Source organism: Staurois parvus, unplaced genomic scaffold (assembly GCF_062004578.1).
Source record: "Staurois parvus isolate SC_StPar_1 unplaced genomic scaffold, SC_StPar_1.0 ptg000719l, whole genome shotgun sequence".
Taxonomy (NCBI): domain Eukaryota; kingdom Metazoa; phylum Chordata; class Amphibia; order Anura; family Ranidae; genus Staurois; species Staurois parvus.
The window spans coordinates 664,755-679,869 of record NW_028318515.1 but is presented as its reverse complement, the minus strand read 5'-3'; the positions used below and the strand labels follow the sequence as shown (position 1 = coordinate 679,869).

The following is a 15,115-nucleotide window of genomic DNA, read 5'->3' as shown; positions in this document are numbered from 1 at the left end:
CAAACACTACCCCATAATGACAACGTGAAAGAAGTTAGTTTTGAAATCTTTGCAATTTATTAAAAAAAACAAAAAAAAAACAACCAACATGTACATAAGTATTCACAGCCTTTACTCAATACTTTGTTGAAGCACCTTTAGCACCAATTACAGCCTCAAGTCGTTTTGAGTATGATGCTACAAGCTTGGCACACCTATTTTTGTGCAATTTCTCCCATTCTTTTTTGCAGTACCTCTCAAGCTCCATTAGGTTGGATGGGGAGAGTCGGTGCACAGCCATTTTTAGATCGCTCCAGAGATGTTCAAGTCTGGGCTCTTGCTGGGCCACTCCAGGACATTCACAGAGTTGGCCCGTAGCCACTCCTTTGTTATGTGGGCTGTGTGCTAATGGTTGTTCTCCTGTTGAAAGTCGGCCCACTCTAAGGTCCAGAGCGCTCTGAAACAGGTTTTCATCAACGATGTCGCTGTGCATTGCTGCATTCATCTTTCCTTAGATCCTGACTGCTCTCCCAGTTCCTGCCGCTGAAAAACATCCCCACAGCATGATGCTGCCACCACCATGCTTCACTGTATGTAGGGATGGTATTGGCCAGTTGGTGAGTGGTGCCTGTTTTCCTCCAGACATGACACTTGGCATTCAGGCCAAAGAGTTCAATTTTGTTTCATCAGACCAGAGTTTTGTTTCTCATGGTCCAAGAGTTCCTCAGGTTCCTTTTGGCCAACTCCAGGAAGGCTGCCATTTGCCATTTACTGAGGAGTGGCTTCCGTCTGGCCACTCTACCATACAGGCCTGGTTGTTGGGAGTGCTGCAGACATGGTTGTTCTTCTGGAAGGTTCTCCTCTTTCCACAGAGAAATGCTGGAGCTCTTTCAGAGTGACCATCGGGTGCTTAGCTACCTCCCTGGCTAAGGCCTTTCTCCCTTGATTGCTCGTTTTGCCGGGCGGTCTGCTCTAGGATTCCTGGTGGTTCCAAACTTTTCATTTACGGATGATGGAGGTCACTGTGCTCATTGGGACCTTCAGTGCTGCAGAAATTTTTCTGTACCCTTCCCCAGATCTGTGCCTTGATACAAGCCTGTCTCGGAGGTCTACAGACAATTCCTTGGACTTCATGGCTTGGTTTGTGCTCTGACATGCACGGTTAACTGTGAAACCTTATATAGACAGGTTTTTGCCTTTCCTAATCATGTCCAATCAATGAAATTTCCCACAGGTGGATTTCAATTAAGTTGTGGAAACATCTCAAGGATGATCAGTGGGACCAGGATACACTAGAACTCAATTTTGAGTGTCATGGAAAAAGCTGTGAATACTTATGTACATGTGGGTTTTCTTAATTTTAATAAATTGCAAAGATTTCAAAACAAACTTCTTTCATGTTGTCATTATGGTGTATTGTTTGTAGAATGCGGAGAAAAAAAAATGATTTTAATCCATTTTGGAATAAGGCTGCAACATACAAAATGTGGCAAAAGTTAAGCGCTGTGAATACTTTCTAGATGCACTGTAGATACAATTTAACAATTTGGAATGGAAAACTGTATGCCCCGGTTCACACGTATTACAGGAAACGCTACGATCCCTGTGCGTTTCCTCCACCAAATTGCAGTTGCTCCGTGTTTGAAATCCGCTGCGGGTGTCAATACGTTTACACCACCCCAAAAGAATCGCAATATGTTTGCCTGCACTTTTTTGCTGCAATGCAGAGCGATTTGAACTCATTCACAGAATCACGTGAATTAAACAGGGATGCAGTGTGATGGACATGCGGTTCATAATGTGAGCCTAGGCTGATAAGTCATTAGTTCAGATGGTGGTTTTGTAATACTGATTGCAGTTTGAAGCATATCGGGGCCATCCTCCACACTTTCAAAGAAAAAAAAAAATCTACAAAGATGTAATACATGTCCAACAGAAAATGATGGAAGGGGTGTAGGATGGTTTGCACTGTATATTTACTGCAACTGTCTTTTTTTTCTCTGGTAAAATTAAACAGTATCTAAGGACAAAATGCTTCTGGACTTTAGTTGGTTTTCACTGCTGTGTCTCTGCTAGAGATTCACGCTCATTATTTGCCCTGGTGACCATTGGAGCCAGAACGAATTACAAAATTAAACTGCAACCACAAGTCTTCCAATGGGTGATACTTGTTCCAGTGACATCTGATTTCCCTTACTTTGGATAAGTTTCCTCACTTTCTGTTGTGTTTAAAAAGGAAGATAAATTGGTTGAACAGGAAACCGATGACAGATGTTTTTTACATTTTGGATAGAATAGATAATGGTTAAGATTGGTGTTTTTGTATACTTGAAGCAAAGGCAAAACATCAACATCCTCCAAATGATACCTCACTATTGCTCTGTAATCGCAGCAAACATTTTCTATCAAATCACCAATACCCCCCTTTTTTTTTTTAATTTCTTCTATACCACAAAGCTCCAGCGAGTGAGTTTCTGTGCAGCTGGTACAAGTGAACTCTACCCTGGTGAACGCCTAAAGGCTGCAATACACAGCTTGAATTTTGACTGATTCATCCTGAATTAGCTGAAATGTGAGCCATGGATGGACCTGTTGGAGCTGAACTACGCTCTGTATGAGCTGGGTAGATAACTGTCACCTGAACAGTGACAGCATCCAATCAGATGCAGTCACTGTTTGGGTATTCAGACATCCGTGGGTGCCAGTTGTCAGAATATAATTTCCAGCAGGAGAGATTTGTCCATCCATGCTGTTTAGCATTGATGAAGGAATCTATTGAACAAATTCTATTCAGCACACAGAAGTGTGTGTGTGTATGGCCAACTGTAAATGGATGCCTATGGAATGAAATCATACCATGCAGGATTCAGAAGTATAGTATGCCCTCCACAAAGATATACAAAGAGATCTGCAGTCACATGACCACACATAAAAAAATATATTTAGTTTAATTAAAAATGCAATAACGCAGTTATTATAAATGTATTGATTGAATACAGAACAGTTGGGGGGCAAAATTTTAAAAAATGTGGTAAGTTTCATCTTTCCATCTACGTTAAAGCAATTTAACCATTTCCCAAAACAAGTTAGCCTTAAAATATGAATAATTACTAGTTTAGCTCACAAACAAATCATCAAGCCATCAATCATAGTTGATCACATTTAAAGCACCATGGCAACTTACAAGTCAGACAGAAGCCAAGAAAGCTCTAAAGGATTGAAGGCTTTCGTTCCACTTTGTGTGTGCACATTCGGCTCTTTACATACACTGCCTACTACTGTGATCTAGCCTACTGCAGGTTTACCTGGGTGAGAAAGCTTTGCTACTGATCAACTACACAAAATATGCATCAGTTAAAAGTGGGATTAACCCCAAAAATCTGTTGCAGCTTGCCAAGGCTTACAGGGGAAACTCGAAAAATTAGAATATCGTGCAAAAGTTCATTTATTTCAATAATGCAACTTAAAAGGTGAAGCTAATATACGAGATAGTTCAAGCCGTGATTTGTCATAATTGTGATGATTATGGCTTACAGCTCATGAAAACCCCAAATCCACAATCTCAGAAAATTAGAATATTACATGCAATCAATAAAACAAGGATTGTCCATAGAACAATATCGGACCTCTGAATAGTATAAGCATGCATATGTACTCAGTACTTGGTTTGGGCCCCTTTTGCAGCAATTACTGCCTCAATGCGGCGTGGCATGGAAGCTATCAGCTTGTGGCACTGCTGAGGTGTTATGGAAGACCAGGATGCTTCAATAGCGGCCTTCAGCTCCTCTGCATTGTTCGGTCTCATGTCTCATTTTTCTCTTGGCAATGCCCCATAGATTCCCTATGGGGTTCAGGTCAGGCGAGTTTGCTGGCCAATCAAGGTCATTGAACCAGGTTTTGGTGCTTTTGGCAGTGTGGGCAGGTGCCAAGTCCTGCTGGAAAATGAAGTCAGCATCCCCATCAAGCTTGTCTGCGGAAGGAAGCATGAAGTGCTCCAAAATCTCCTGGTAGACGGCTGCGTTGACCCTGGACTTAATGAAGCACAGTGGACCAACACCAGCTGATGACATTTCTAATGAGAGTAACTTTTGCATCTCATTTGGAAACCAAGGACCCAGAGTATGGAGGAAGAATGGAGAGGCACACACTGCAAGATGCTTGAAGTCCAGTGTGAAGTTTCCACAGTCTGGGTTGATTTGGGGAGCCATGTCATCTGCTGGTGTTGGTCCACTATGTGTCAGGGATCCCCGCGATCCGTCCCTCGATGGTCCCGGCGCAGGCGCACTGCTCCTCCCAGTACACAGGCACTAGGTCCGGGCCGGCCGCGGCGTTCGAGTTCGCGCATGCGCAGTAGAAGCCGCGGCCGCCCGCTGGGCACCAATGGCAGCGCAGGGCGGGATATTTAAAGGTCCCTGAGCTGTCATTTCGTTGCCTTCTGGTCTTACCTGCATTCCTGATCCTGTGAACCTGTATCCTGTAAGTTATTGACCCGGATTGCTCTTGACCTTGCTGATTTCTCCTGCCCAGACCCTTGCTTGCCTGACCTCTCTCCCTGGATGCCCCTCTGTAGATCTGACCTCCTGTTGCTGACCTGGCGTGTGACCCGACGATTCTCTGCCTGCTCCCTTGTACCTTACCGTCCTCTACATTACCGACTCGGCCTGTCTGACTACGCACTTGCTCAGCCATCCATCCATCCATCCCATCAGGGTCACCCGACCTCCTCACATTTGGCTCTCCCTGGTTGGAACCCCTGGCGGACACCCCTACCACTGACAGGTGTGCTCAGTAGAGGCGACCTGGTCTCAGGGTACTACAAGTCCATCCCCACCATCAGGGGCCCTGGTGAACAAGTACCCTGGGGCTTAGATTCCGCGCTCTGGGCACGCCTGACCGGTGGAGTGCTAGTGGTGCCGCTCGGCGGTCCCTCACAGTACCAGAAGGCCATGACTGAGCCTCGAGGAGGACTCACCCCGTTGGACGAGGTGTGCAGGCACCTGTCTACCCTGACGCAAGCTGTAAACACATTACAGGACAGATGTCTGCAGATCGAGAATCGGTTTCAGGCCTGCACCATATCTGTTCCTGTTTCACAGGCCCCGGCTCCTGCACCTCCAGTCGCAGCAGCCCACGAGCCGGCTCCTGGGCCTCCCACATCACTCCCTATGGCGGAACCCCGAGTACCCTTACCCGAGCGCTTCCGTGGGGATCGCACACGTTTTCGGTCATTTCGTGACTCTTGTCTGCTCTTTTTTGAACTACAGCCACGGACCTTTTTGACAGAGTCAGTGAAAGTGGGGTTTGTTGTCTCCCTGCTGCAGGGTGAACCCCAAGACTGGGCCCACCGACTAAGGGGAAACAATGACCCTCACCTGATTTCGGTCGACAGCTTCTTTAACGCTATGGCCATCTTATATGATGACCCACAACGGGCGGCCTCGGCCGAGGCCACGTTATACGCACTCCGACAAGGTCGGCGGACGGCTGAGGAATACGCCTCTGACTTTAGGCGCTGGATGGGTGACACTCGTTGGAACGAGTTCGCCCTTTTACACCAGTTTCGTATGGGCCTATCTGAGGCTCTGAAAGACAAGCTCGCCCGGGTAGAGGTGCCCGAGATATTAGAGGACTTGATTGCACTCACTATTAAAATTGACCGTAGGCTACGGGAGCGCAGATTGGAGAGGTCTGGTCAGGGTCGCGGAAATCCCTGGGGGTCATTTCAGGGATCCGGTCAACATACTAGGCCAAGCATCCAGAACCTGCCGGCTGAAGATGCCCCCGAACCCATGCAGCTAGGCCTGGCTCGGCCTAAACTATCGCCTGAGGAACACCAGCGCAGACGCTCCCAGAATCTGTGCCTGTACTGCGGCGAAGCTGGTCACATGGTGCGTTCCTGCCCGCAGAAACTGAGTAAGTTCACTTCATCTTCTTTATCTGTTGGCGATATGACCCCGTCCCAGTACTTAGTTGTTCCCCTCTCCTTTCAGCTTTCCGAAAGGACCGTGGAGGTGTCGGCCATAGTTGATTCGGGGGCATGCAGCTGTTTTGTGGATATCAATTTTGCTCACCAGCAGGGTATTCCCCTCCGCCCAAAGGAGAAGGGGTTTCATATCTTTTTAGCTGATGGTTCCCGGATAAAGTCAGGAGTAGTCAACCAGGAGACCCCTTCCATTATGACTTCCATTGCCGGTCAGCACCGGGAACTCCTCCGCCTGGATGCTATTGCATCACCCCTTTTCCCAGTCATTCTGGGGCTCCCTTGGTTGCGGGCCCATAACCCCCAAATTGACTGGGAAACTGGGGTTGTCTCGTTCCCTTCCCCATATTGTCGGGAACTGTGTCGAACTTCGGGCCCGGGGGTCCCCCAGGTTCTTCTGTGCTCTGAAGGGGATGACAGCCTGAAACAAGTGGTTCCTGCAGCCTATCACAAGTTCCTTGACGTGTTCAGTGAACGGGGAGCAGATGCTCTACCCCCCCACCGCCCATATGACTGTCCGATTGATCTGTTGCCCGGTTCTGAAATCCCGTTCGGACGAATTTTTCCCCTTTCTGAGCTGGAATTAGGGGCCCTGAAGGACTATATTGAGGATAGCCTCCGTAAGGGATTCATCCGTCCCTCCACCTCCCCAGCAGGTGCAGGGATCTTCTTTGTAGAAAAGAAGGACAAGACTTTGAGGCCATGCATTGACTATCGGGAGCTGAATAGGGTCACCATTAAAAATCGTTACCCATTACCTCTGGTACCTGAATTGTTCCAGAGCTTAAAGGCTGCGGTAGTATTTACCAAGTTAGACTTAAGGGGAGCCTACAATTTGGTTCGCATAAGGGAGGGGGATGAGTGGAAGACGGCCTTCCGCACCCGATTCGGCCATTTTGAATACCTGGTCATGCCTTTCGGGTTATGCAATGCGCCAGCCACCTTCCAGCACTTTGTAAACGACATCTTTAGGGACTTCCTGGACATCTTTGTCATCGTCTACTTAGACGACATTTTGATTTTCTCATCCTCCCTGGGGGAGCACAGGGTACATGTAACAAAGGTGTTGGGGCGGTTGCGGCAGCACGGGTTGTACGCTAAAGCAGAGAAATGCTGCTTTGAACAGACTAGCGTTACATTCCTGGGTCTGATTATCTCCACCACGGGGGTCGCAATGGACCCTCAGAAGGTCTCAGCGATCCTAGATTGGCCTGAACCCACGGACAGGAAAAGCGTCCGTTTTATTGGGTTCGCAAATTTCTACCGGAAGTTCATCAAGAACTTCTCGGGTCTGGTCTCCCCTATCACTCAATTAACTAAGCTTGGGACGCGATTCAGATGGACGCCCGAGGCACAGGAAGCCTTTGAGGCACTAAAAAGGTTATTTACCTCGGCACCCATTCTGGGTCATCCCGACGCCTCCCTGCCCTACATCTTAGAAGTAGATGCATCTGAAAACGCGGTTGGCTCCAGCCTTTCCCAGCGGAAGGGCGCCAAGGAATTACTTCACCCAGTAGCATTCTTTTCACGGAAACTTACCCCGGCGGAGAGGAACTACGACATTGGGGATCGCGAGCTACTGGCTATCAAAACCGCTTTAGAGGAATGGAGGTACCTGCTGGAAGGTGCCTCCCATCCCATCCTGATATTCACGGACCACAAGAACCTGGAATATCTGAGGACGGCCAAACGTCTACGCCCACGACAAGCAAGATGGGCATTGTTTTTCTCGAGGTTCCAGTTCCACATCACATACAGGCCCGGCTCAAAAAACACGAAGCCTGACGCATTGTCGCGCATGTATGAGGACACCAAGGAGATCCCAGTGCCCGACACTATTCTTCCGGCAGGGAATTTCTTGGCCCTTCAGACAAACCTTCGCTCCGAGATCCTGAGGGCGTCCACAGCAATGTCTACCTCCGATGGGGCCCCCCTCCAGAACAAGGAGGGACTCCTATGGAGGGAGGACCGGATTGTGGTGCCAGAGGATGCCCGAACCTTAGTCTTGGGACATTACCATGATCACCCACTGGCAGGACATTTTGGACCGGTCAAGACCCTGGAACTTCTCCGGCGTTCCTTCTGGTGGCCGGACATGGCCAAGGATTGTAAGATCTACGTGGGCTCCTGTGCCATCTGCCAGCGGAACAAGCCTTCAAGGAACAAAGCATGGGGCCTGCTACGTCCATTGCCCATCCCTGAACGGCCCTGGCAGAGAATCTCCATGGACTTCATAGTCGAGCTCCCTCCTTCGCTGGACCACACAGCAATTCTCGTGGTTGTGGACCGCTTATCCAAGATGGCCCATTTCATCCCCTTACGGAAGACTCCATCTGCAGCCGAGACGGCACAAGTCTTTATTCGAGAGATCGTTAGACTGCATGGGGTTCCCGAAGACATCGTCTCGGACCGAGGGGTGCAGTTTACCTCGCGGTTTTGGAGGGCGCTGTGCAAAGCCCTGGATATCAAGCTGTCTCTTTCCTCGGCATTTCACCCTCAGACCAATGGCCAGACCGAGAGGACCAATCAGACCCTGGAGCAATACCTGCGATGCTACACATCATTCTCTCAGGACGACTGGGCGCCACTCCTCCCTTTGGCAGAATTCGCGTACAACAACGCTTGCCATTCAGCAACTGGGCAGTCCCCGTTCTTCGCCAACTATGGGTTTCATCCGGTCTTCCTCCCGGACTTGGTCCCGGAATGCCCGATTCCAGCGACGCAGGATGCACTGACCTTCTTCACCTCCAACATTAAGAAATTACAGGAAGCCATCCGTCAAGCCCAAGAAGACTACAAGAAGGCTTTCAATAGGAAGCGAAGAGGGAACCTGGTGTTGCAGCCCGGAGAGAAGGTTTGGCTGGCTACGTCAAACTTGAGGATGCTTTGCCCGTCGAAGAAGTTGGGACCTAAATTCATAGGCCCTTTTTGCGTCAAACGGATGGTCAATGAGGTGGCCTATGAACTTGTTCTCCCTGACACACTCAAGACCCACCCTGTCTTCCACGTGTCCCTGTTGAAACCGGTAGTCCCTGATGCCTTCCCGGAACGGGAATCCAGGCCCCCGGAGGCCGTAACGGTTGAAGAGGAATTCGAGGTGGAGGCAATCTTGAAGTGCCGTCGAAGGGGGGGCCAGACCCAATTTCTCATCAAGTGGAAGGGCTACGGCCCTGAGGACAATTCGTGGGAACCAGCCCATAATGTCCATGCACCTAGGCTTGTCCGGAGGTTTCTTTGTGATCACCCGTGGTGGAGAGATCGGGTGGGCATCCGGAGGTTGCCCGTAGGGGGGGGGCAATGTCAGGGATCCCCGCGATCCGTCCCTCGATGGTCCCGGCGCAGGCGCACTGCTCCTCCCAGTACACGGGCACTAGGTCCGGGCCGGCCGCGGCGTTCGAGTTCGCACATGCGCAGTAGAAGCCGCGGCCGCCCGCTGGGCACCAATGGCAGCGCAGGGCGGGATATTTAAAGGTCCCTGAGCTGTCATTTCGTTGCCTTCTGGTCTTACCTGCATTCCTGATCCTGTGAACCTGTATCCTGTAAGTTATTGACCCGGATTGCTCTTGACCTTGCTGATTTCTCCTGCCCAGACCCTTGCTTGCCTGACCTCTCTCCCTGGATGCCCCTCTGTAGATCTGACCTCCTGTTGCTGACCTGGCGTGTGACCCGACGATTCTCTGCCTGCTCCCTTGTACCTTACCGTCCTCTACATTACCGACTCGGCCTGTCTGACTACGCACTTGCTCAGCCATCCATCCATCCCATCAGGGTCACCCGACCTCCTCACATTTGGCTCTCCCTGGTTGGAACCCCTGGCGGACACCCCTACCACTGACAGGTGTGCTCAGTAGAGGCGACCTGGTCTCAGGGTACTACAAGTCCATCCCCACCATCAGGGGCCCTGGTGAACAAGTACCCTGGGGCTTAGATTCCGCGCTCTGGGCACGCCTGACCGGTGGAGTGCTAGTGGTGCCGCTCGGCGGTCCCTCACACTATGCTTCATTAAGTCCAGGGTCAACGCAGCCGTCTACCAGGAGATAATCATCACAATTATGACAAATCACGGCTTGAACTATCTTGCTTTGCATGTAATGAGTCTCATATATTAGTTTCACCTTTTAAGTTGCATTACTGAAATAAATGAACTTTTGCACGATATTCTAATTTTTCGAGTGTCATCTGTAGATGTGGTGACTGCAGTTTTTAATGCTCCACCCCCTTATTTTTACCTGTTGATCCTGCCAGGAAGTTTTATTTTTCAACTTTCGACAGACCAAACTGCAGCAAAAGGGGTATTTAATAGTGTTATGACAAACCATTTACATGGGTGCTTATAATGGTCAACTTATTCATTTAAAACCTTTATACCAAAAGAAACTCTTACTGTAACTGCTTATAAAGAGTTAACTGGTGTTCAGCTTTAAAGTGGAATTAAACCTAGAAAAAAATAAATAAATGGAGCCACTGGCAGGTATTTTATTGGTCTCTGCGGTCATAAACTGTACTCCCTGCACATGCACACTTACATCATGGCTCTGTGCTGCCATGACTTCCATGCACACGCACTAGAGTGACATCAACGAGGTTCAGCCAATGGGCATGGACAGAAGACTAGAAAAAGATGGCAGCACTGACACCGCCCGTGCTGGTAGGGAAATTGCTTTCCAGATAAGTCAGCCATAATGTGCCAATGTTAGGGATGCACCGAAATTTCGGCCTCCGAAACATCAGGCGAAAATAATGCCAATAGGAAAAAATTCAGCTGATGCAGGTGCCGATACAGGAGACTGTACTGCAGATGTAAGGGAGGGCGGCTGAGAATGGGAGGAGCGGAGCAGTGTACACAGTGACTGGCTGTCACTATGTCAGTGCCGGTTTTTTTAAATATAATTACCGGCTTTTTTTTTCTTCACTATAGCTCACAGAATTAGCGGTCACTTTCCCCCCAGCTAAAGGAAACAAAGTTTCCTTTTAGTTTCTTCCCCAGAGTTAAAAGAAACAAAGTTAATTCTGTGAGCTATAGTGAAGAAAAAAAAAAAAAAAAAAAAAAGCCGGTAATTACATTTAAAAACCAGCACCAACATATAGTGACAGCCAGTGAGGGAGCCTCTGTAAAAATTGCTCCCTCACTGTATACTGTTCCTCTCCTGCCCCCTCCTTGCACACATTGCCCCCTACAAAGAGGACCGGTCACTCATATGCCATCAGATAGGGGACTATTGGTCCCCTATGTGATAGCAATAAAATCATAAATTTAAAAAATATACAGAGAAAACCCCCCCCCCCCCCCCCCCAAAAAAAAAAAAAATTGGAGCCTCCCCACCTTCACATACGCAGACATTTCGGTTTGGTTTTCGGCCACATGCATTCTGAATTTTCGGCACCAGAATTTTCATTTCGGTGCACCACTAGCCAATATGCTGTGACTATTATTGGCAATTATTTATTGCTGTGACATTATGGCATAAAGCTCCTGGAGCTTTTTTTTTTTTTGGTGTCAGGGAGTTTAATTCTGCTTTTGAGCTCATCCAAATGGATGATTAAGCCCCTCCTCCATGCAGAGCCGCTAACAGATGCCTGTGCATCTACATCGGAGCTCATAGAAGTGGATGTGCACGCCAGCGAGGACACTTCACGTTAAAGTTTGACATGCAGGCAGAAGCAGGTGTACGGATCCGAATACAGAGGTTCTGCATTTGGATCTGTGAAACCAAAAATTCTGATGTGCAATTATGTCTGCACTAGCACTGCGTGTGCATCCACGTCTATGAGCTACCTGCCCATGCATCTGCCAGCAGCTCTGTACGGAGGATGGGCTTAAAGTTAAAAAGGTACAAGGTTTTTTTTTTTTTTTTTTTTTTTTTAAAACTTTAAAAGCAGAGTTCTAGCCACAAAGTGGAAACTCCGCTTGTTTGCCAACCCCCCCCCCCCCCCCCCGACATATTTGGCACCTTTTGGGGGAGAGGGTACCTAGTTTTGACAGGTATCCGCTCCCACTTCTGGCTCAGGTCAACGCAGTGGAAAGAGTCTTAAGTTCAGCCCCCTCCTTCCTTCCGCAGTCTTCTGGGACACTTCACAGGTCCCAAAAGACTGCCGAGCCAATCAGCATGCGCAGCGCAACTCACGCATGTGCAGTGGGCACCCAGCTGTGAAGCCGCAAGCTGTCACAGCCTGGTTCCCACAGTTGAGATGCCGGAGCCTTGTAAAGGAGAGAAGAGACGGCACGGGTGAGCACATAGCTGGACCCTGGGACAGGTGTGTGTTTATTAAAAGTCAGCAGCTACAGTTTTTGTAGCTGCTGACTTAATAAAACACAAAAACGTCGAACTCCGCTTTAATGCATTGTCTGCATCAAGGTAAAAAAAAAAAAAACACCACAAACCACTTCGCTGCCTTACAAGTCGCTGATCTCTGCCATTACTAGTATAAAACAAACAAAAAAATTCCAATATATACACCGCCATTTGTAAACGCTATAACTTTCATGTAAACCAATTAATTTACATACATTGGTATTTTTCTTTAGCAAAGACATGAAGTAGAATACATTTTGGCCTACATTTATGACGAAATTTGATTTTTATTTTTTTATTGGACATATTTAATAGCAAAACGTCAAATATATTTTTTTTTTTTCAAAATTGTCGGGTCTTTTTGTTTATAGCGCAAAAAACAAAACCGCACAGGTGATCAAATACCACCAAAAGAAAGCTCTATTTATGGGGTGGAAAAAAAAAAAAGGGACATAAATTTCATTTGAGTGTAGCGTTGCATGACCGCGCAATTGTCAGTTAAAGTAACGCACACCGCCGGATCGCAATAAACGGCCTGGTCAGGAAGGGGGGTATATCCTTTGGAGGGCAAGTGGTTACTGATGTCCTTGTGGACAGACCAGGGGCAGACTGACAACTCATGGGGCCCCCAGGCAATAGGGGATCATGGGGCCCCTGTGTCCTTGCCCAAACTCAAAAAAGCCTATGAAAAAGGTACCAGGAGCATTCCATGGGGCCCCCTACTGACCCCGGGCCCTCGGGCAGTGCCCGAGTTTCCAAATGGTCAGTCCGCCCCTGGGACAGACATGCAGATGACACTACTGGATGCAGACCATTACTGGACGAGTCAGAGGACTTTACAAAGAAGCAGCGAAGCGTCTGCTCACCTAGCCGCGCCTCCCAGCCGGGCTGCGGGTCGTAGTGTGGACGATTGGAACATGTCTGTTTCCAGAATCTCTTTTCAGCCAGACGGAGCAGCCATCCCACCACCGCCACCAATACACAGGCCAAGAGGGCCGAGTACCCCACGGCGGGGTCCCAACCAGACAGCAGATCAGAAATCGGCTTCATCCTGCTAACCTACGAGCGATTCCGTCAGCGAGGCTGGGCCCCCTCTGCTCTAACTCTCCGGGACTTCTCCCTCTACAGGCCGCTCCGGCGTGTCCCACCGACCCTCCTAGCGTCCCCTGGCTTTCCCGCCGTGTCCACCTACACCCCCTGCACGTCCTCTGATAGGACAATGGGGCTCAAGTTGGGGGTTCCCGCGCCTTACTTTGCTGAAGCGTGTCACCCCACCCTCATCCCTCCCGACCTCTTCTCTCCCCGGCCCGCTTCGGTGGGGCGTACAATGCCCTATCCGGGCTCACAGCCGAACTCCTCAGCACTGGGCTGTCCCCCAGTATCCCTCCTGGCCTGGGCTCTCCTCCTCCTCAGCGCTCGCTCTAGAGGACCTCCGCCCTGCCTTACACAAGCAGCTTCCCTCACTCTGTACCGGTTCCAAGACTCAGACCCGCCCTACCTCCTCCGCCTTATGTAGGATCCACCCGGGGTTACTGTACAGCCAGCGTGCGACACTTCCGCTCCGGCCTGACAGGACCCCTCCGTCTCACGGCAACGGGGCTGTCCTTGGCGCGCCTGAAACACCGGCTAGGTGGAGCTTTGTTGTCGCGCCACAGTATGACTGTGCTGAGACGAGCACTGCTAGTGCCTTGCTGTTGTTCTGCAAGGTCTAATCAAATCACTGGAACATCTCTTTTTGGTGGAATGTAAACTATATTTTCCACCACAGCTCTATCCTCAGTCTGCCGAAGGGGTTACAGAGGGAAAAAAAGGTGATATAATATCAACTATTGAAGTGGAACTAAATGGATTACAGTAACACTAAATACCTTTTCACACGGGCGGTCCATTTTATTCATCAGTTCAGTCACATTTTTTCCAAGAAAAAAAAAACAGTTCACGTCCATATTTCATCAGTTTACATCTGTTTTTCAGTTGACTTCCGTTTTCCATCAGTTGACTTCCATTTTCCCATCAGTTGACTTCCGTTTTCCCATCAGTTGACTTCCGTTTTCCCATCAGTTGACTTCTGGTTTTCCTCAGTTTACCTCCGTTTTTCCATCAGTTTACTTCTGTTTTTCAGTTTACATCCGTTTTCCATCAGTTTACATCCGTTTTTCATTAGTTTACATCCGTTTTTCATCAGTTTACTTCCGTTTTTCATCAGTTTACATCCATTTTTCAGTTTACATCCTTTTTCATCAGTTTACATCTGTTTTTCAGTTTACATCCGTTTTTCATCAGTTTACATCCGTTCATCAGTTTACTTCCGTTTTTCATCAGTTTACATCCCTTTTTCAGTGTACATCCGTTTTTCATAAGTTTACATCCCTTTTTCAGTTTACATCCGTTTTTCATCAGCTTACTTCCGTTTTTCATCAGTTTACATCCATTTTTCAGTTTACATCCGTTTTTCATCAGTTTACATCTGTTTTTCAGTTTACATCCGATTTTCATTAGTTTACATCCGTTCATCAGTTTACTTCCGTTTTTCATCAGTTTACATCCATTTTTCATCAGTTTCCATCCGTTTTTCTGTTTACATCTGTTTTTCCATCTGTTCCGTTTTTTTTTAACAGAAGAAAAATAGGGTTTTCTTCGTTCAAAAAAACGGATGTTAACAGATGCAGACATTAACGGATGTAAACAGATGATCATTCATTTACATATGGTAGTCCATAGAAATACATGGGTGTGTGGTGGTTTATGTAAGGATTTATTCTACTTATAAAGGGCGGTGTCCCTTTCCCTTAGATGAAATGTTACAGTGCCTCCAGCCGTTAAAATACGGCAAATATTTAGTAAACCAATAATTTGGACACCT

At 48.2% G+C, this 15,115-nt stretch overlaps 1 protein-coding gene across 2 annotated transcripts in view; it reads right to left on the bottom strand.

Moving 5' to 3' along the window:
- Nucleotides 1-13,862, bottom strand: part of ANKLE2 (ankyrin repeat and LEM domain containing 2) — a 70,973-nt gene extending 57,111 nt beyond the window's left edge. The window contains exon 1 of one of the 2 annotated variants that reach the window (XM_089653664.1): nt 13,751-13,862. Coding sequence is in view for 1 of the 2 variants with exons in the window: in XM_089653663.1 (XP_089509789.1) it covers nt 13,119-13,302 (184 nt within the window). In the remaining variant the exon portion in view is untranslated. The other variant, XM_089653663.1, reaches the window with a different exon arrangement.
- Nucleotides 13,863-15,115: the final 1,253 nt, after the last annotated feature.